Genomic DNA, 23,179 nt, shown 5'->3' with positions numbered 1-23,179 from the left:
GATAGGATTACAGTGGTTAGGAGACAAATGAAAAGAGCACATAGAGTCATCAAACTATAATGTTAGCTTCTACCAATATCTCTTAAAATATTAATATATCTATCTATAAATGATTATGTTCATAATGGCCATATGCTACACATTTCATGTACACTCATCTACGTTTTCTGAAGCATTCTTTTTATTTCAAGCATATAGATCCATCTACTATGTCATTGGAAAGTTTTTTGCAGTTATGAAAATTGTACAGAATCTTTCTTGACAAACTTTATTTTTCAGCAGACTAAAGGCCTACTCTTATTATTGCTATCTATTTCTCAAAGTGGTTCTTGAGTCCACAGTCACATTCATGCCTAAACTACACAAAGACCCAACAAAGAAAGAGAATTTCAGACCAATTTCTCTTATGAACATTGATGCAATAATAGTCAATAAAATCCTCACAAACCAAATCCAAGAACACATCAAAGATATCATTCACCATGACCAAGTGGACTTCACCCCAGACATGCAGGGGTGGTTCAATATACAGAAATCTATCGATGTAATTTATCATATAAACAAATTGAAAGGAAAAACCACATGATCATCTCCTTAAATGCTGAAAAAGCATTTGACAAAATCCAACACCCATTCATGTTAAAAATCTTAGAAAGATTGGGGAAACAAGGCACATTCCTAAATACAGTAAAAGCTATAGACTGCAAGCATATATCCAAGATCAACTAAATGGAGAGAAAGTTAAATAAATTCTACTGAAATCAGGGACAAGAAAAGGCTGTCCACTCTCTCCATAGCATTCAATATAGTACTTGAAGTCCTAGTAGAGCAATTAGACAACCAATGGAGATCAAGGGATTACAAATTAGAAAGGAATAAATCAAAGTATCACTAGCTGCAGATGATATGATAGTATACATAAGTGACCCGCTAGATTCTAAGAAACTCTTATAACAATGTTCTGTTCAGGAAGTTTTCTTGTGTGCCAATAAGTTCAAGGCTCTTTCTGCTTTTTCTTCTAGCAGATTTAGTGTGCTTGGATTTATGTTGAGGTCTTTAATCCACTTGGACTTAAGTTTTGTGCAGGGTGATAAATAAGGGTCTATTTGCATTTTCTACATATAGACATCTAGTCAGACCAGCATGATTTGTTGAAGATACTATCTTTAGCAGATTTATTCATAATATCCAGAACCTGGAAACAACCAAGATGCCCCTAAACTGAAGCATGGATAAGGAAACTGTGGTACAATTTTGTTTTTCCAGATGAAGTTGAGAATTGATCTTTGAAGATGTGCAAAAGATTGTGTAGGTATTTTGATAGGGATTACATTGAATTTGTAGGTTGTTTTTGATAAGATGTCCATTTTTACTATGTTGTTTCTCTAACTACATGAGCATGGGAGCTCTTTCCATCTTCTGATATCTTCTTCAATTTCTTTCTTCAGAGATTTGAAGTGTTTTCCATACAAGTCTTTACTTTGCTTGGTTTGAGTTACACCAAGATACTTTATATAATTTGTAGCTATTGTGAAGTGTGTAGTTTCCATAATTTCTTTCTCAGCCTGTTTGTCATTTGTATACAAGAAGGCTACTGAATTTTTAAATTGACTTTATAATCAGCCACTTTGTTGAGGGTATACATTAGCTCAGGCTCTAAGGTCAACAATTTCAAAACGAGACCTCATAAAACTGAAAACTTCTGTATGGCAAAGGACACTGTCAACAGAACAAACCAACAGTCTACAGACTGGGAAAGGATCTTCATCAACCATACATCAGAAAAAAGGTTAATATCCCAAATATATAGGAGGACTCAAGAAATTAAATTTAAACACCACCAAACCAAATAATCCAATGGGAAAGTGGGGAACAGAGCTAAACAGATATTTCTCAACAGAGGAATATCAAATGGTGGAGAAACACTTAAAGAAAAATGTCTCATATTTGTAGAACATATGATACAGATTACCTCCCTTCTTGACAGCTGATTCTTAGCATCTTCTTTGGAAGTTACATAAAATTAAATCCCTGCATGAATATAGAGAACCCTCTCTCTACTCACATGTAATGTTAGGCTCTCTTTCACACATTCAGTTCTGATAGTCTAAATTCGTGAAAAATAATGATGTTTGTACTATTGCTTCTACACGTATTAAAATAATATTTAAAAATATCTGTTATATAATTATTCCCCCAAATGCACAAGCTTAGTTGCAGGCAGAGTCAAAGGCCAAACTCTGCCAAAAATAGGATAATCAAGTCCACAACAGTTCCTTCCTTACAAATATGTATGTCAGATATATTGGACCAGAAGACTGAAGATGATGCTCCCCCATTATAGAAAGTTTTGGGTGACCGTTCAGGCAGCAAACTGTCTTTGTCATTCTTTTTTTCACTTGGGAAACTGCTAACCAGCATTTCCTGTTTACTCAGGTAATTAATTTTATTCCTTCTCAAGTCTCTGGTGGAGTTGAAGACCATATAGTTTTTAGTCTTACAATTAAACTTAGTTGTTTAGGGTTTGAGATGTTTTTAGGTCTAGTTAGAAGTTTTAAATTTACAGAGATGAGATTTGATAGAGGTTGATCTACATTCAGAATTTTGAACTCACTAACATAGAAAAGATGTTTTCTTCAAGGCTGCTAAATACAAATAGCCAAAACACTATGAATTTAACTTTAATATAATTTTTGATTTTTTGTGGTTCTTCTTGTTGTAGGTGGTTTAAATTTATATATGTAATAATATAAATGCATATAAAAATAAAAAACTAAAAAGCACCTGTTACAAATTTGACCAATTTATTAGTTTTTATAGAAAACCAATGAACCACAGTTCAGTGGAGGGTAAAATATTAGTTACTTGACTGAGTTTAGAAGTAATAAGTTTTCCTAGTGTTACCCTTGTGAAAGACTGTGGCACATAGTTGTGAAAATCTAATTTGCAATGTGAGCTTCTGATTTGGTTTGTTGAGACCAGTGAGAAAGTAGGAGCCTATGATAAATGCACTTACGGGGATCAGTCTCCACAAGTCAGATGCAAACAAGCCATGTTTATTGGAACATGACAATAGATGACATAAAATTCTAACATTGATATAGGGAGTCTATGGGGCATTAGGAGGAAGCTACACATTTGTTCAGAATGAAGTGTAGTGTGATGGTTAGCATTAATTGTCAAACTGAGATGCAATATAATAACCTGGAAGAGAGGTCTCCAAGTATGCCTGGGAGCTTTGTCTCCTTTTTATTAATCAAGGTTGGATTGCCCACCCACCCTGGGTGGCACCATTTCCTGGCTGAGATTCTTGACTCTATAAATAGAAGATAAGAACAGAGCAGCAGTGTGCATTCACCAGTCTCTGCATTCTGGTTGTGACTGTGATGCGACCAGCTATTTCAAAATCCTGTCTCCTTGACTTCCATGCTGTAATAGACTGTGAGCCAGAGCAATCTATTTCTCTCTTGAGTTGCTGTTTTCATAATATTTTACTAGAGCAGAACAGAAACCAAGACAGGTAGTTAGTAGTGATGTTAGAATTTAAGAACTCACTGAGTTAGAAATAAGAGAAATGTGGAAAGAAGAAAACAGAACAGTGTAGAGATAGTGTAGATTGTATAGAGATACTTACAAGAGGTTATTTTTGGGATGTTGGCTAAGAAAAAAGATAATGAAACACATGGTTGTTGGTTGATACACCTCCTCTAGAGAATATAAAAATATCTTGCTGCTTAATGTAGCTTTGTTCAAGAAAATAGGGTCCATAAGTGCCTGCCAGGTTAATGTTTTGTGATCTGTAGGAACAGGAACATAATGTGAGTGGAATTATATTGAGGTAGAGTGGTTAAAAGGGAAGAAAAACCTATGACTTTAACAATGTCTGCTGTAGTGCTGAGTGTTCTAGGGAATGGTAGCAGAGGGAAGATGGACTCCTTAAGGTCTTTTCTGCAGACACACACACACACACACACACACACACACACACACACACACACACTCATCATCATCATCATCATCATCATCATCATCATCATCACATCATTTATTCTTAGGGATTACCCACCAGAGATAGCTAAAGCCATCCATTGTGTGTTGACTTAATATTTCCAGTGCCCCAGAAACTGTCCTCTCACAGTCCTCAATGTTTTAACATCTCCTCATTGCTTACTTGGTAATACTCTGAATGTTTCATTCTTTTGCCCATCTTTGAAATTTGGCACTTGATAGAAATAAGTAGGAGGCTTAAGTATGTTTTCAACAGTAGGAGTCTTTATTGGCTTTTAAATGTGCAGAAATATCTTGTTCCTCAAAGTACCAAACAGAGTGGGCTATGACTGCCATCCCAGCAAACCAAATTACTTTAAAAAAATAAAAGAAGTAGATAGCAAAAAAGTTTAGCTAAAGAAGTTCTTCAGCTGACTGAACATTTATGGGCAATTCACCGCCAATGTAAGGTAAATTAAACTACAGGTAGCTATTTAGATAACATGTGTACAAATGATACTTGCTAAATTTGTCCAATTGAATTAGTACTAACTTCAGACCAAGTATGTAAATCACCAAGCTGGTGGTATCTTGAAGGATGGCAGTACCTGCCAGTGATAAGAACATAAATAAGACCAAGCTAATACATTCAAGTTGGTGAGGCACTAATCAGTCATAACAAGCTTAACTAAGAATATTTAACATTTTGATAAGTGCTATGCAGAAAATGATCAGGGCTTTGAAATAGGGAATAGCTTATCTATGCAAATCTGAATGGATTGGCATTTTAGATAAGGTGGTTAGAGATGACCTCTCTAGAAACATGACATTTGAACAGAGGATCAAAAGATTAGCATAAGCTCATTGTAGGTAGGAAGAAAGAAAATGAAAACATAGAAGAAAAAGACAGCATGCTCTATTGAAAAAAACTGTGAATACCAAGACCTAGATATTTGAGAAAGTTGAGTAAGATTGAGATACAGGGAAAAGGTATTTTTTTCCCTTCTGCACAAGAAGAAGGAGTGATGGGACAAATGTTTATGACTCAATGATCTTTGAACCCAATGGCCTCTTTCACATAATCACCAGAGTTCTCTCTCCTGTGTAAGAAGCTGCCACCACACAGGAGCTGGCTCAATGCTTTAAGAGCATCCCATAAGCTCTCCACTCAAAGGTCAGCCAGCTTTGTTCCTGCTAAAACATGTTTGATCCACTATGACCTCAGGGTGACTTTCAAGCTCTTACCTGAAGTTTTCTGTCTGAATTCCAAGTACCAAGCTTGTGTAAGTCCAGCTTTCTGTATGGGAGCCACTGAGAGCTTTATTCTGGGCACGACCTGGGTCTTCACTTGGAAATCCACAGGGCTCACATGCTGGGAACTCTTTCCCTCTCTGCTCTCTTGACTCATACTATTCAGTCTCAATGACAGGCATGGAGGACCAGGCTCATCTCACTTATTCAACTGTTAACAATTTCCTTGAATAAACCACTCTCATCTTCTTCTTCTTTATAAACTAGAACTGGTTGCATAGATTATAGAAAATACCCAAATAAGCTAAATAATTTTTACTTTTCTGAGTGTTATACTGTAACCCATGAAACTTAAAGGAAGCTCAAAATTCCATATTTATAAGTATTCTGTAGCCAGTTGCCCTAATAAAACACCAACCGAGAGCAACTTAGGAGAAGAAAGGTTTTTTTTTTATATTACATTTCCAGGCCTCAGTGGGTCACAGAACAAAGTCAGGAGAGGAACTCAGTCAGGAACTTGAAGTAGAAACCATGGCAGAATATTGTTGGGTGGCTCACTTCCTTCACTTGAACTCACTCCTTTTTTTTTTTAAAGTTTTTTTTAAAAATACATTTTATTAATTTATTCATATTACATCTCAATGGTTATCCCATTCCTTGTATCCTCCCATTCCTTCCTCCCTCCCATTTTCCCCTTACTCCCTTCCCCTATGACTATGACCTCTTCCTCATGTATATGTTCATAGGCTATCAAGTCTTTTCTTGGTAACCTGCTATCTTTCCTCTGAGTGCCACCAGGCCTCCCCATCAGAGGACGTGGTCAAATATGGCACCAGGGTTTGTGTGAAAGTCAGTCCCCACTCTCCACTCAACTGTGAAGAATGTCCTGTCCATCAGCTAGATCTGGGTAGGGGTTCAAAGTTTACTGCATGTATTGTCCTTGGCTGGTGCCATAGTTTGAGCAGGACCCCTGGACTCAGATCCACCCATCATAATGTTCTTCTTGTAGGTTTATAGGACCCTCTGGATCCTTCTATTTCCCCCATTCTCCCATGCTTCTCTCACCTAGAGTCCCAATAGGATGTCCTTCCCTCTTTCCCACTTTCCTGGTAAATGAAGACTTTCATGGGACATGCCCCTTGGGCTAATATGTAGATATAAGTGAGTATATACCATTTGACTCTTTCTGCTTCCGGGTTAACTCACTCATTATAATCATTTCTAGTTCCATCCATTTGTCCACCAATTTCAGCAATTCCTTGTTTTTTAATAGCTAAGTAATATTCCATAGTGTAAATGTACCACAGTTTCTTTATCCATTCTTCTATTGAGGGATACTTAGGCTGTTTCCATGTTCTGGCTATTATGAGTAAGGCTGCTATGACATGGTTGAGCAAATTTTCTTGTTGTGTGCTGGAGCATCTTCTGGGTATATTCCAAGGAGTGGAATAGCTGGATCTTGAGGAAGCCTTATTCCCAGGTTTCTGAGATAATGCCAGTGCCAGATAGATTTCCAAAGTGGTTGTACTAGTTTGCATTCTCACCAGCAATGAAGGAGTGTTCCTCTCTCCCCACATCCTCACCAGCATGTGATGTCACTTGAATTTTTGATCTTAGCCATTCTGAGGGGTGTAAGATGGAATCTCAGAGTTGTTTTGATTTGCATTTCCCTGATGACTAAGGAGGTTGAGCATTTCTTTAAGTGTTTCTCAGCCATTTGATATTCCTCTATTGACAATTCTCTATTTAGTTCTGAGCCCTATTTCTCAATTGGGTTATATGGTTTGGTCATGTTTAATTTCTTCACTTCTTTATATATTTTGGATATTAGACCTTTTTTGGATGTAGGGTGGTTGAAGGTCTTTTCCCAGATGGTAGGTGGTCGCTGTGTTCTATTGACAGTGTCTCCTACCTTACAGAAGCTCCTCAGCCTCATGATGTCCCATTTATTAATTGTTGACCTTAAGGCCTGGGCTGTTGGTGTTCTTCTCAGGAAGTTGTCTCTTTGCCAATCTGTTCCAAGCTCTTCCCCACTTTTTCTTCTAACTGATTTGGTGTTCCTGGTTTTATGTTGAGGTCTTTGATCCACTTGGATTTGAGTTTTGTGCATGGTGACAAATATGGGTCCAATTGCATTATTCTACATGTAGACATCCAGTTAGACCAGTACTATTTGTTGAAGATGCTATCCTTTTTCCATTGAATATATTTGGCTTCTTTGTCAAAAATCAAGTGACCATATGTTTGTGGGATCATTTCTGGGTCTTTGATTCAATTCCACTGATCAACCAGCCTATTGCTGTGCCAGTACCATGTTGTTTTAATTACTGTTGCTTTATAGTACAGCTTGAGATCAGGTATGGAGATTCCTCTGGAGGATCTTTTATTGTACAAGATTGTTTTAGCTATTCTGGGTTCTTTGTTTTTCCATATGAAGTTGGGAATTGAATTTTCAATGTCTTTAAAAAACTGTGTAGGTATTTTGAAAGGGATTGCATTGAATCTGTAGATTGCTTTTGGTAGGATGGCCATTTTTACGATGTTAATTCTCCCGATCCATGAGTAAGGAAGATCATTCCATCTTCTCAAGTCATCTTCAATCTCTTTCTTCAGAGTTTTTAATTTTTTTTCAAACAAGTCCTTCACTTGCATGGTTAGAGTAATTCCTAAATATTTTATATTGTTTGTGGCTAACTTGAAGTGTGTAGTTCTCCTAATTTCTTCCTATGCATGATTGCTATTTGTATATAAGAAGGCTACAGCCTTTTTTGAGTTAATTTTGTATCCATCCAATTTGCTGAAGATGTTTATCAGCTGTAGGAGTTCTCTGGTGGAATTGTGGAGGTCACTTATGTACACTATCATATCATCTGCAAATAGGGATAATTTGACTTCTTCCTTTCCCATTTGGATCCCCTTGATCTCCTTTTGTTGTCTTATTGTTCTGGCTAGAACTTCCAGTATTATATTGAGGAGATGTGGAGAGAGTGGGCAGCCTTGCCCTGTTCTTGATTTTAGATGAATTTCCTTACGTATCTCACCATTTAATTTGATTTTGGCTGTTGGCTTGCTGTATATCACCTTTATTATGTTGAGGTATGTTTCTTGTATGCCTGATCTCTCCAAAACTTTAAACATGAATGGGTGTTGGATTTTATCAAATGCTTTCTCTGCATCTAAGGAGATCATCATGTTGTTTTTTATTTTCAGTCTGTTTATATGGTAGATTACATTGATGGATTTCCATATATAAAACCATCCCTGCATGCCTGGAATGAAGCCTACCTGGTCATGGTGAATATCTTTGATGTGTTCTTGTATTCATTTTGCAAGTATTTTATTTAGTATTTTTGCATCAATGTTCATAAGAGAAATTGGTCTGAAATTCTCTTTCTTTGTTGGGTCTTTGTGAGGTTTAGGTATCAATGTGACTATGGCCTCATAGAAAGAATTTGTAATGTTGCATCCATTTCTATCTTTTGGAGTAGCTTCAAGAGTACCGGTATTAGCACATTCTTGAAGGTCTGGTAGAATTCTGCACTGCAACCATCTAGCCTTGGACTTTTTTTGGTTGGGAGACTATCAATGATTGCTTCTATTTCTGTAGGGGAAATGGGCCAATTAACTTGTTTATCTGTTCTTCACTCAATTGTGGCAAGTGGAATTGATTAAGAAAATTGTCCATTTCCCTTAGATTTTCAAATTTTGTGGCATATATGCCTTCGAAGTAGGATCTTATGATTTCTTCAGTGTCTGTTGTTATGTTTCCCTTTTCATTTCTGATTTTGTTGATTTCAATACTGTCTCTCTGCCTTTTAGTTAGTTTGGTTATCAGTTTGTCTATCTAATTGATTTTCTCAAAGAACCAGCTCTTGGTTTTTTTGTTGTTGTTTATTCTTTAAACTGTTTTCTTTGTTTCTAATTTATTAATTTCAGCCCTGAGTTTGATTATTTCCAGATGTCTACTCCTCTTGAATGTTTCTGCTTCTTTTTTTCCTAGGGCTTTCAGCTGTGTCGTTAAGTTGCTTATGTGGGATGTGTCCAATTTCTTTTTAAAGGCACTTAGTGCTATGAATTTTCCTCTTAGCACTGATTTCAATGTAGCCCACAAATTTGGGTATGTGGTTCCTTCATTTTCATTGAACTTCAGGAAGTCCTTAATTTCCTTCTTTATTTCTTCCCTGACCCAGGTGTCATCAAGTAGAGAGTTGTTTAGTTTCCACGTACTTGTAGGCTTTTGTTATTTCTGTTGTTGTTGAAGTGCAGCCTAAGACCATGGTTATCTGATAGGATACAAGGTATTATTTCAATCCCCTTGTATCTGTTGAGGTTTGCTTTGTGACGTACTATGTGATCAATTTTAGAGAAGGTTCCATGGGGTGCAGAGAAGAAGATATATTCCTTTTTGTTTGGGTGAAAAATTTTGTAGATATCTGTCAGATCCATTTGATTCATGGCATTGGTTAATGATGTTATTTCTTGGCTTAATTTTTGTTTCAATGACCTATCCTTCAGTCTCCCACCATTATTGTTGGGGATCAATGTATGGTTTAAGCTTCGTTAACAGATCTTTTGCAAATGTGGGTGCCCTTGTATTGGGAGCATAGATGGTCAGAATTGTGATGTCATCTTGGTTGACTTTACCTTTGATGAGTATGAAGTGTCCTTCTTCATCCCTTTTGATTAATATTGGTTGAAAGTCTATTTTGTTAGACATTAAAATAGCTATGCCTGCTTGCTTCTTGTGACCATTTGCTTAGAATATTTTTTCCAGCCTTTTACCCTAGGGTTTGAACTCACTCTTAATCAGATTGGTTATACCACCCAGAACTACTCTCCAAGGATGTGATGTCATTCACAGTAGGCCTGGCATTCTTACATCAACTAATTACCAAGACAATTTCCCAGAGGCATGTCCCATAGACCTGCCAGATCTGATGGCTATTCTTCCATTGAAGCTTCCTTCTCAGAGAAGCCCTGGCTCTACCAATTTGAGAGCAAAAGCTAACTATACAACTAAGTAAATGTATATTAAAACAGTACCTTGCTCACTCATCCACATTTTGTCTATGTCTACACCCATGCTGTCAAAAGAGAGGCCAGTATTTAACAATAGATTCTGTGTGAGTTGAAAGTCTCATATCTGTCATGCAAATGAATGAATAAACACATAAATAAGTGAATTATGTTAGCAAATTCACTTTTGTATTTATGGTTGTGAGCCTAGCCTTTAATGGCTGAGCCATCTCTCCAGCCCAAATTCACTTTTATATAATTACACCTTAATAGTATATACTTTATGGCAGAGGTCCAGCCATTACCTTAGACCTGTACACATTTCATTTAAAGTATAAAAACCAACATTATTTATATACTATTCTGCTTTGCTGTTCTAAAATATAGCCAATCAGAGTAAAATATATAATTGCATTTTCTAAACGAGCATATTCTATTTTCATAATTAAATCTGTATCTCAAGATTTCTCTCTATTAGAAAGAGCCAGGCTCTGAGAAGTTTCTTCAAATGGTTTTAGGATCAGAACAGTCATTTCTTTCTGTCAGTATGTCTAAATCCTTCTGAGATTTTCCTTTCCATCTGTTAGTTGGTTCTAAAGTCCTACTCTCAGGTATAAAATTCTGCTTGATCAAGGCATATGTCTGGGAGAAATTCAAGCCCCTCCCTTATGTGAGGATTTCATTTCAATTTTACATTTGTAAAAGAATTTCTCTCTTTAACTGAATATCCACTGCATGATTAGAGAGGAGACACTGGAGACTCTTTTACTCTATCTGCAAGGAGCAAATGCTACCTTCTAGTTACTCAAGAGGTATTTTCTTGTACAAAATAAGTGTAGGGTCATAATAACTATTTAACACAAATATAAATAGAATGTCACCCAAAGCCATATGGACAATAGAGCAAACCATGAGTCACTGAAGAAACACAAGAGGAACTTGGTTGAGGAATGGCACCAGTGTTTAACTGCACTGCTACAGCTACTCCTGCTTCTGTTTACTTAAGAACCAGTAATAACACATCTCTTTCTGTCTCTCTGTCTTTGTGTGTGTGTGGTGTGTGTGCATTCCTGTAAGCACAAACACATGTGCTTTTGCTAGTTCATGTGCATATATATGTGTATGCACGTGAAGGCCAAAATTTATATTCAGGTGTCCATGGTGTTCACTATGTTTGACTTTGTGCTAGATTGTCCCCAGAGATCCTCCTGTCTCTTCCTTCCCAGTTCTGGGATTATACCATGCTCTGTTTTTGGATTTCAAATCATGTGCTCATGCCTCTGAGGCAAATGCTGTATGACCGTGCTATCTCTCTATCTCAAGGCAAAATAAGTTAAACTGGATCTGTTGTATGTGCAGATAAATTTCATTTCTGCTTTCTTCTGTATGGTTAGAATTTTTGCACTCACATAATGATCATATTCTCCTCTTTGAGGACAGGTGTCATCTACATGTCATTGCACTTCTTAAAAACCCTACTTTCTTCTAGAAAAGGAAATATTCCTGAATTAAAATATCATCATCTCCATTTGTTACTCCAATACTTTGGCATTAAAAGCAAATATATTTTAAAAAGTATAATTGATTACCATATACTATTGCAGACACATAATTTTTCCTAAACCAAGGACCAGATCTTTTGAAAAGAAGCTTCTTAAAATTAATGCCAGTTAATTAATCCAGCATATTACTCCAAAAACCTTTGTGACTGCTAAGAGCATTGTTAATGTAATATATCCCTCAGTCAATTGAGTCAACCCCAATTTCTAACTCTCATGGCTCCTCATTAGCTGAGGTTCCTGGGCACCTTAAAGCAACACATTCTGTTGGGGGACACTGAAGTAACAAGTGGACATTCTGTTCTAACATCACACAACTGACTTGAAAATCAAAATTTGGAAAGAAGTAGGGTATAGAGATCACACACATTACAACCCACAAATAGTAAGGATCAGGAGAAAGACCAACCTATGCAGGGTTTGTCAAACTGTGAGAGTATGTGGGAAGGTCGTAGGACAATCTGCAGGAGTTAGTGCTCCCCTTCCATGCATAGGACTCTGAGGGACACATGTCAGCTTCCCAGGCTAGGTGTCAAAGGCCTTTGCCCAATGAACCATCTGAGTTTTAGCAGTGGTGGATCTGTCATGATAACATTCTTACGCACCTTTTAGCCCATCAGTAAAACAGAAGCAGGACAGTTGCCAGTTTCACAGTTACCTCCTTTGTTTTATTTAGGGCCTTTTGGAAACAAATGTCACAAAACGTAATTGATGACCTGACAAAAGGAAGAGATGGCTATTTCACATGTATTATTAATTTAACTTTCCAAAATACATGAAAAAGCATAAAATTCCTACCAGGCGTTGTTGGAGATGGCAAACTTCCCTGAGCTCTCCTTTCATGTTTCTGTTTTCCCCTATTTTTAATAAATCATGTCATTGTTATTTTTTCCATTTAAAGTACATTTTATTTTTACACATTGACTTACATGTATTATAAATATTTTAGGTAGATAGTGACTAGCATAATTACATGTTCTTTTCTCAGATATTCATCCTCCTGTGTTTTTCTCACTCTCTCCTTCCTAATTAATATAGCCCACTATGTTTTTCCATTTCCTCTTTCAAGTCACTTATTCCTTTCTACTTCCTACAGCTCCCACACCAACTCCATTCTCACCTTGAAAATGGTCACTTTTTACATTCCTGGTTTTTGCAATTACTGCAAGATATGGATTCACATCCGAGTACATACATACTCAAATTTGGAGTTAGGTACCTCAGAAGAGAGAGAGTATGCAAGGTTTGTCTTTCTGTGTCTGGGTTAGCTCAGGCAGCATGAATTTTTCTAGTTCCATTCATTTTCTAGCAAAGTTTTTGAGTTTTTTTTCTGATGACATTTTTTATTATTTCTTTTTTAAACATATACATATTATTACATATAAATAAAATAAACTACATAAATCAGGAAGAACCACAAAATAATCACAAAGTTTATAACTGGTACATTTATAGTGATTTGGTTTTTGGTATTTAGCAAACTTGAAGTAAACATCTTTCCCATCTTGTCTAAAATTCTGAATCAAAACCCACATCTATCATATCTCATTGCTATAATGCTTTGAACTTCTCGAGAACTCCCAAATTCTTGAAATTTTTTTCTCCTATAAGATATTTACTAAAATTCTGTCTGTGTGTTTGTGTGTGTGTGTGTGTCTGAGAGAGAGAGAGAGAGAGAGAGAGAGAGAGAGAGAGAGAGAGAGAGAGAGAGAGACAGAGAGACAGAGAGACAGAGAGACAGAGAGACAGAGAGAGAGATATCTCATGTGTGTGACTGTCTGCATATAGCACAAGCATGAAGGTTATAAAGGACAATTACAGGTATCTTTCTTCACTGCCCACCTTGTTTGAGGCAGGGTTTCACGTTGTTTGCCTCTTGGTCATGAGCTTTGTGGGGTTTTCTCATCTCTGCCTCAACAACTCTGAATCAACAACTAAGTTTCTCTTTTACCCAACTAACTTAAATGGGTTAAGGGTTGGCTAGCTTTTAACTAACATTCCTGAAATATGAAACTAATTCCCCAAACTTGTTTACATGTACATTTGATCCTCTTCACATGCTAACATAGTAAAAAAAAAAAACTAAAGTCAAAGCTGTACATTCACTTAGTCACTTAGCAATTGCCTTTCATTTTAAATCAGTTTCATTTCCAATAAATGAAGTGTCCGTCTTCATTAAGCAATTCAACTGTATTGAATTCTTCCTTGGATTTATATGATGATACTTTTAAATGGTCTGAATAGCCCAACACAAGTCTTTAATTCTGAAAATTAGAATCCAATTGTCATTCAGGAAATTGAAAATCAACTTTTTATGACTTCAGTGGAAAGAATTCATATTGAAATCTGAACAATGGCCATGAAAAGTTAATAAATAAGACTAATGATAGACCACAGTAATTTAAGAACAATCAGACACTTCCACTACTTATAACTAATGTTTGAACCTTTGAGAAAAGGAGGAACCAGTATCGAATTTCCATATTGAAATTTTAAAGTCTTTGGCCCAATTTATCAAGTATCCATTTCACATTGCCCTCACACATTCATTTCACATTCTCAATACAATTACTACAGATATTAAATTACAGAATGAGAGTCAATGTACAGATTTTGAAGCTCTGTGCATCCTGTTATAATTAACACTTTCCTCCCCAAATATAAAATATCCCCTTAACCAAACTCCTGCCATTAAATTACTAACACACCTAACCCTCATAATTCAAAGAACTGTTTCATTCTTTAATTTTACTTTATTAAAATACTGAGTTTATTTAACTTGTATATATTTGTCTTCCTCTACTGCCAGAGATCTTTAATAACCTCTTGCTGGGTCTTCCGGGAGCAATTCTGCACATAACTAATGAATTTGGCTTCCACTTTGGGAAGAGAACCACCTTTTTGCATACTTGCTTGCATTTTGGCCTTAATGTCTTCTACAGAGCTGGATCCTTTGGTGTTTTAGGATTTTTTCCTGTTTTGTTTGTTTGTTTGTTTGTTTTTGTTATTGTGGTTTTGGGGTTTTTTTATTTGTTTGTTTATGAACTCTTAACCATTTGATCTTGGTGCTGATGGTTTTAAATCTTTTTCATTTTGGTTTGATTTTTGTGCATTACTCGGACATATTCTTCACTGGAGCTTTTCCTCTGCCTCAAAATGATCATTTTCATCTTCATCTAGTTTTACTTTTTTCTGTACCACCTTGTTGCTACCTCCAGGACCAAATTGCTTTCCAGACATACTAAACAGTTTTACATCTTCCTCATCTTCATCTTTGGACTATGCATCTTCCTTTAGAGCAACTAGCTGCCCACTAATTGCTTCAACCTTAAAACCACAGGTGGTGTAATCTCAAAGCCCCCAGGGGAAACTTGGTTATACAGACATTTTCAAAGTTACCAGTGTTATTTTAATTAGACTGCCTTCATTGTTCATTGCTTCTGCCTCTACAATGTGTAATTCATCTTTTGCCCCTGCCTCTAAGCTGGTGATAACTGGCACTCATTTTTATCATTATCCACTTCAAAGTTAAAATCTTTGTCAGCCTTTAGTTGACAACTGAAAAGCTTGTTCTGATGCTTAAGAGGGCTCGTATCTATGTCCACCAAGGCAGACATGAGGTGGAGGTGCGCCTTTCAGTGTGAGGGAAGACAGATGGAGAAAACTGCCTATTGCTCCTCAAAACAAACACTCAGGACAGAATCACACCAAGCTGTGTTTTTTAAAAACACAGTTCTGCTGTGTTGAAAGAAAAAGAGCATATTCTTGGCAAAGAGTAAATGGTGTTTTATCAAGTATCAGAAGATGTAGTAATGGTTGAGCTCTTCCTGATGCACGAGATAGGGCTGAAAGCCTTCATTAGAATGTGTGTTGTGCCTTCCTGTGTCTTGCATCTCTCTGAATGGAAACTGGAAAACCAAAAGGGCAGGATATGCTTCCAAAAATATGATGGCAGTTCTGAGCTTAAAAGAGTTGGAATAAGTATTCTCAGTAGATTTCTTCTTTCTTTTCTTTTCTTTTCTTTTCTTTTCTCTTCTGTCTCTCTCTCTCTCTCTCTCTCTCTCTCTCTCTCTCTCTCTCTCTCTCTTGCTCTCTCTCGCTCTCTTGCTCTCTTTCTTTTTTAGCTTTTTTGATACAGGGTTTCTCTGTGTAGCCTTGGCTATCCTGGACTTGCTTTGTAGACCAGACTGGCCTCAAACTCACAGAGATCTGCCTGCCTTTGCATCCAGAGTGTTGGCATGAAAGGAATGTGCCACCATGCTTTCTTAAAGATCAGAAAAGATTTTCAAAGATTACCTAAGTCCAATAAGATGCCAGGACTGTCCCGTTTTCAGAGGATCAGCCAGGTATCAAGAGAATCAAAGTGACTTATAATTAGTCATAGGAATGCTTTCTCCCTTTGTAACCTACGAAACATGTATTTAGAAAATATTCTATATTGAACATGTGATCTATGTTCAAATGTATATATACATTAGAGAAGTTAAAACTGCTGAAAAGCATGACATATTTCCCAGATTCTTGTTATTCTGTGAGCCACAGAATTGTCTTTAAATAACGTACAGCTTTCTGTGCAGCCAATGAGTAGCCAGACATGCTAATAAGGACATCTGTAAAAAGTGTTGTTCTGCTGAGACACGATGTGGAGCCTGGGAGAGAATGGGTGGAGCATGGGGACCCTTTTGTAAAGTACTATGAACACATTTCCAAAAATATCAAAACTACATTAAGGGAAACTTAAGGACACTTTGTTTTGACTACTGGAAACAGCAATCCACACAAGGATTCCGGTGGTTAATGTACTGTACAATATTACTGTGAAGCAAAAGACCTCATTCTCTTAGCTGCTCCAAACCCACAAATTCAATTGATTATGTGGTGCCCCACAGAATAGATTCCAAGGGGAAATGGGAAAATGGTGCAGTTATCCTTTCAAAGCTGGCCAGTTCATTCAGCTTTTGACTACTTACTTATTTTGCCTTTGGTCAGTTTAGAAGAATAGAATGTTACAGTGGCTTTTATTTCAGAAGAGTTTGTTTAAGATACAATAGAGAAAACATCATGGGCCCTTGGTTACCATAGTAAAACATGGTCCAACTGTTATAGCAAAACAAATGTCCTGAGTTCAGAGATAAAATGTCATATAAACTAGAGGTCTGTGGTTAAAAAGGCTCCCTTGATATTTAAGTCAACAGAGTTGAATATCATGACTTTATAGCTATGAAATTGTTCTCTTACATTATATTTTAGACATAAGAGCTTTAGACAAACATGGAAAACTCAGCAATGTTGACATAGGAGCTGGTGGTTTTCACTTTTAGATGAACCTATTTATACAGAGAGCTCATGAGTCCCTGACTTACTCTCACACACCAGATTTAGTGAGGCATGCTTTTTGCTTCCAGTGTCTCCCATTTAAAATGACTGGGGGCACTCAGAGGAAAGATAGCAGGCTACCAAGAAGAGACTTGATACCCTATGAGCATATAAAGGGGGAGGAGGTCCCCCTCAGTCACAGTCATAGGGGAGGGGAGTAAGGGGAAAATGGGAGGGAGGGAGGAATGGGAGGATACAAGGGATGGGATAACTATTGAGATATAATATGAATAAATTAACAAAAATATTCAAAAAAAGAAATTACTGGGGGGCAACCTAATAAGAGAAGATATCAACAGAACCACAGCCAATTCTTCATGTGGACTTTCCTGTAAAACAATGATCTGGCTAATTTTAGAAAACAAAACAGAGTCATTCCTTTAAGTGAAAGTGTGGAACAAGGCTTGGCAAGACGGCTCAGTGAAAGAGGCATTTGCTGACTACCCTGAGACCTGTGTTTGACCTGCAGGGATCCCTATGGAAGGAGATAAGTGTCAACTTCTGTAAGCTATATTTTAATCTCAACATCTCTGTTGTGGAACAAGAAATAAATAAAATAAAAGGTAAAAATAAAGAAAAAAATGTAAAGTATAAATATTCTGTGTCCAGTAAACATTTCTCTGCTTGGAAGTAACCTTGTGATTTTTTTTCATGGTATATTCATGTTGTCCTTCAGATATTAATATGAAAAATAAAAATGGATCATAATATTCTTAGGAAGATCTTTCCAAAAATATTTCTCTACTCAGTTCTCTGAACAAAGTATCTGCTTCAATTTCTCGCTTTGCCAGAGCTGTGTTGACCCAGGACACCAATCATTCCTCTACCACTTGACACTTAAAGAAATCCCACAGAGTTTCCCAAAACAGAAATGACAGTGAACAGTTCATGTCTAGACAGTGTGCTGGCTTATAGAGAGATATCTGAAAGGATAAAAAATAAAAATAGGGCTGTATAGATGACACAGTAGTTAAAAGTGTTAGACTTTGCCTCTTCCAGGAAACTTGACTTGTCAGTGTCTTCTAGGCAGCTTGGCTTGTGTGGAGGTATCCCTCAGACGTCCTTCTGACATAGCAGGACTTAAGAATCTGGTCAGTTTGAGGGAGGCCCTGAAATTATTTTAAGCTGTTTATTTCCTGTACTTAATGAGCTTCCCTGTAGGATGGAATACTTAACTTCCTTTTAGAACACCCTGTGTCTTAAGAGCTTCCCTTCAAGATGGACAGTTTTATCTCAGCAATAATTGCCAACAGCAACTGTGTTGTGAGTAAGGGAAAATAGCTAACTAGGTAGATCAGAAAGGTATAGTGACTCTCACTCTTGCTGGGAAGCCCACTCCCTCCTTGGCATTAAAGCTTAATCCATTGGATTGACATATACTGAAGATGAGTTGAGACATCCACACTTGTGAACTGAGAAGATACTGTATCCTTGGCACTTCCATTAGTAGAAAAGCCATTGTCAGACTAGTTGGACCTCAGCCTGCAAGCCGTTCTAACAAGTACCTTTTATACATAGAGAGATTAATTTTATAAGTTCTGTTCCAGTAGAGAATCATGACTTATGCTCTATACGCTGGGTCATAAGTGTTAAAAGTTATCACCTGGTGTTATGGGAATGACCCAACTAGTCCAAAAGACATGGCATTGTTTGAGGAGTGTCTACTGCATGAACAGAGAGAAAGCTCACGGCTTTCCCCGTCTAAGTCCTTCCCCGTCTAAGCCTTCCTTTCCATCAACTTCCACTTGGCAGTCTACCAGAGAGCTGCAGTTGTCAGTGAGATTCACCTTGCAGAGCTATGACCCCAGGGTCCCCAAAGGCAAAGCAGAGGTTGATCAGTGACAACATGGCAAAAGCTCTCAAATCATTAGCCACTAGCAGTTGAGTTCTGGGTGTTTTCTCATCTCAACATGGAGTCACACAATACCATCAGATTGACGTAGCAGGTTCAGACAGATGTGCAAGCACAAGATTAAAAAATTTGCAATTACGTTTCTCTTTTCCTGATGAAATGTGTTTCTTTAACAGATATATAAGGTCTAATAAAAAGCAACAAAGGAAATTAAGATTACTATAGTATTTTCAGATTTTCTATTAAAATGATTTCTGTAAACTCTCAGGTCTATTGCAGTGACAGTCAATATAGACTTAGCATGTTGGCTTGAAAAGAATATCATTCATATTTTAAACAGAGAGATGTGCCTGCCTAAATATTTATATTATTTTTATGCAGTGCATTGCTAGAAAGTATCTGTGGTATTTTTATTTTACATATAAGATATGTGAGCTAAAAATGATGGTTGTAATTATATGAAATGAGAAATACAAATATATAAATGTTTCATATTAGATATAGTCTCCAGAAGAAAGAATCAATTTGAAGTATTATAACTTGGTCAAAAACCCATGGCAAGAGAGATCATAAGTCCTACAGGGGTACTGAATAAAGCTGTTGAACTAAATTGATATAAAGTCAAACTGCTTGACTTATAAATGGTTATGTGTATACATATAGTGAATAGTAATAAGTGCATAGATGTCTGGCTGCACAAGATGCTGAAATTAAGGGATAAATAAATGCTCATTCTTCGATAAGGCAATTATATGATCATTTCACAGGCCCAGGGATCAGTGCAAAAGAAAGGGTGAAAATATTGTAGAATCCATAAGATATGGAGAAAGGCTGTGAAATGCCATCTCCTAATGAAGACACAGACACTGAGAATATGAATTCAGAGCATCCTACTCTGAGTCTGTAAAAGAATAGGCGCATCGCCAGGTAGGCATGAAGGGGCCTCACCCCTCACTGCTGAGCTACATGCTACTGACTCAAGTAGATGAAGAAGTATGTTCTTGAGATAATGGCTACATCGAATCTAATGGTTACATAGATGGCTTTGTTTAATCCATGGGTCATAAAACAAAAATAAAAGTCATGAGTCTGAGAAAGGATCTGGTCTGACTTTTCTAGTGATGGGAAGTAAATAAGAGAGTGTGAGTAGAAGTAACCAGAATTCTTATATGCATTATGAAATTGTCAATAAAGAAATTAATTAAAAATAAAAGAGGGTAGCATGTATAAGTAAATTACATATACAAACATAAAACATTCATATAAATGTACTCATAAAACATAGACATGTAGCCATATATATGTACATAGAAATGTACATTATAGACATGTGCATGTAAACATGTTTACAAACGTAACATATAGACAGACCTATGAGGCATACACAGAGAAATTGCAATTATCAGCATACACATTTGATCATTTAAATATACATTCTTTTACATTTTCTTTTTTACTTGACCCATCATGCCTTTCTGTAACAGATCTTCCCTGGTTTTATAGCATATTCCTTCAAAGGTAGGCTCTAGAGTGCTTTTAATTGTTTAGTAGGGCATGCACAGCTGCTTTTCATGTGTATGGTGTATGCCCTCCATGTTTATAAACACTTAGGTTGTTCTAACATTTTTGTGTTGATGTGTCAACTGAGAGTGGAATCAAAATAAAACATTGAAATACATTATATGTCAGTTTACATATAAAGTACATATGAATTATGATAACCAAAAATAACAACCATTTTTTTGTTTAAATTGGGTGTTTTCAAGTAATAGACGACAAATCAGCATGGAAAACAAAACCAGATCAGTGGGATGGTTCGTGTCTCCTTTTAGGGATTATCTCTAAACAATGGCTTTCTCTGTTTCTCACATACAGATGCCCCACCACGTGAAGCCCTTGCCGTATTACAGCTATGACCAACCAGTGATTGGGTACTGCCAGGCCCACCAGCCTCTTCATATCAACAAGGCCTATGAAGCTGTGTCCATAGACCAGGATGACAGCCCCAGTCTGGAGCTTGGGAGAGACCACAGCTTCATTGCCACCATAGCCAGGTCGGCTGCACCTGCCATTTATCTGGAGAGGATAACAAACTAACATTAAAGCCAACTCCTTGATGCGGAGCTCGCAGGGGAAGGGAGGCCTTGTTCGCAAAGGACGTGAGGTGTCCAGCAGCCTCCAGCCACCAGAGTCCATTGCTCCTGTACAGAAGTTTAGGGCATAGTGAGAAACAAACCCCAAACTGCTTATGAAGTTGGGCAGCTGATGAACCCAGCACTCACCGGGAGGACACACACCTTTCTTTGCTTTAAGACAAAACAAACACAAGCACTCCCGGATGTAAATAGTCAAGAGTGTTAAGTTCTTATAAAAATAGATTTCAACCTAGATACCTATAGGTTTGTTTGTATATTTGATTTTTTTCTACATTGCATGGTTCCTGGGCTGGAGAACCACAGGGGGGAGGGTGGGAATTTTGGGGAAACAACCCCGTTTTCCTTGTAAGGTGTGCGTAACACTCACAGACCTTTTCTCCAATGTTTTCATTTTAGTTTTTTTTTTCTTGAAAAATCTGGATATATTCTGTTTTATTTACTTCATTTTTCTTAATTTCCTGATTAAATGACTTTCTACTTCTAAATGTGAGTACTTACATGGTAGCAAGAGAAGATTTGGTTTTGCATCGACCTAAAGTAAAGAGGGTTGACTTTCGATCAATTACTGGAAAGAGTTAAGTACATCGAAGTGTATGTTCACTCAGTACACATTATAGACAATATTAGGAGTTCTGGTTTTCTCCCCAATTGACATCCATCACAGACGGAAACCTGATAGCCACAGCTGTGAGCGCCTACTGTGGAGAAGAGCCTGTGTGCTACCCTGAGTGGAGAGCAGGGCTCTGTGAACAACGGGCAGGGGTCCGGTGGATGAAACTCTCATGGGATGAATTTCTACACTCAAGATGATGTGTAATATTGCTTTTAAATTTAATTATCACTTAGCTTTTGTGTAATTTTTATCAATAAAAGAAAAAAATGTTGAAAAATAAAATATATTATTTTGCGGTTGGTATACCATAGCCCATCTTCATGTGCGTGGAATGTGTCTACCTGGTACCAGAGTAACAAGGTAGTAATCTCAAGGGTTTGTTTCGTTTTGTTTTTTTCTCTGCCCAATGATCAGGTAGAGAAACATCAATAGGTGTAGAAAATACATATGAAATGAAGCTTAGGTACTAATATTTATTAGGATCATCATTACTCTAGACATATGGAACATGAAAAATGTACCAATTGGAGAACTAAGGACTGCTTCATCATAGAGGAATGGCAGAGCTATGTGGGAATTAGTAACCATACAGAAAAACACATAGCAGTCATTTCTAAAATCCTCTTTCAAAGGAGACAATGGGGTTTGGAGAGATGGCTCATCAGTTTCAAATGCTTGCTTCCCTTGCCGAGGACCTGGGTTTTACTACCAGAGCTCATATCTGGCTACTCACTCCCAAGGCTCATATCTGGCTATTCATGGTCACCTGTAATTCTAGCAGCAGGGGGATCCAGCACATTATGGCCACCATGGGCAGCTGCACATAGGTACACTTTCCCACTCAGACACATATACACATACATACACACATTACAAAGTAAAGTAAAATCACCCAAAGGAACCTAACAATATAGCTATCAGCCAGTCACACCATTGCTGGCACAATACACCAACAATTCTCCAAGTCACTGCGGGTACGGCTTTGAGGTAGTTCTTGGTCTGTTTGGAGTGGTTTCATTTTTAAAACAAGATGAAGCTATGATGTTTATGTTATTCATTAAGGCAACCTTTGCATTTTAAGCGATGGCATTAGACGTTGAATTCAGGAGATATCTTTAAGAACTAACTATTTAATTCTAAACTCTGAAACTAATTGTAAAAGAGCTTTATAAGTTACTCTATATCAAAGTTGCAAACAACTGTAAACAAAGCAATTCAAATTGCGATAGGGTACTGAACATGCATTTTCTGTTCAACATTATTCTATTTGAATACCATCCTAAAATAGAATTGAAGTTACCTTCTGTATTATATGAGAAAATGTCAATTGTCATGCTAAGGGAAAAGTCAGTCAAGACAGCTCTTATTT

The 23,179-nt window shown here is 37.0% G+C and overlaps 1 protein-coding gene and 1 pseudogene across 3 annotated transcripts in view; one reads left to right on the top strand and one right to left on the bottom strand.

Moving 5' to 3' along the window:
- The window catches only part of LRRTM4 (leucine rich repeat transmembrane neuronal 4), a 751,767-nt gene extending 729,606 nt beyond the window's left edge, over positions 1-22,161 (top strand). For both annotated transcript variants that reach the window (XM_084765778.1, XM_084765779.1), the window contains exon 3: positions 20,917-22,161. In XM_084765778.1, the coding sequence (XP_084621904.1) occupies positions 20,917-21,138 (222 nt within the window). In that variant the 3' untranslated portion in view covers positions 21,139-22,161. The remainder of the gene's footprint in view (positions 1-20,916) is intronic.
- On the bottom strand, positions 14,522-15,430 carry LOC311588798 (nucleophosmin-like; annotated as a pseudogene). The gene is made up of 2 exons: positions 14,835-15,430; positions 14,522-14,768 (listed from the first exon to the last, which is right to left on the bottom strand). The product of its transcript is annotated as a nucleophosmin-like (transcript).
- Positions 22,162-23,179: the final 1,018 nt, after the last annotated feature.

Source organism: Acomys minous (genome assembly GCF_964271855.1).
Source record: "Acomys minous genome assembly, chromosome: 17".
Lineage (NCBI taxonomy): Eukaryota > Metazoa > Chordata > Mammalia > Rodentia > Muridae > Acomys > Acomys minous.
This window is presented reverse-complemented; position numbering and strand designations above follow the sequence as displayed.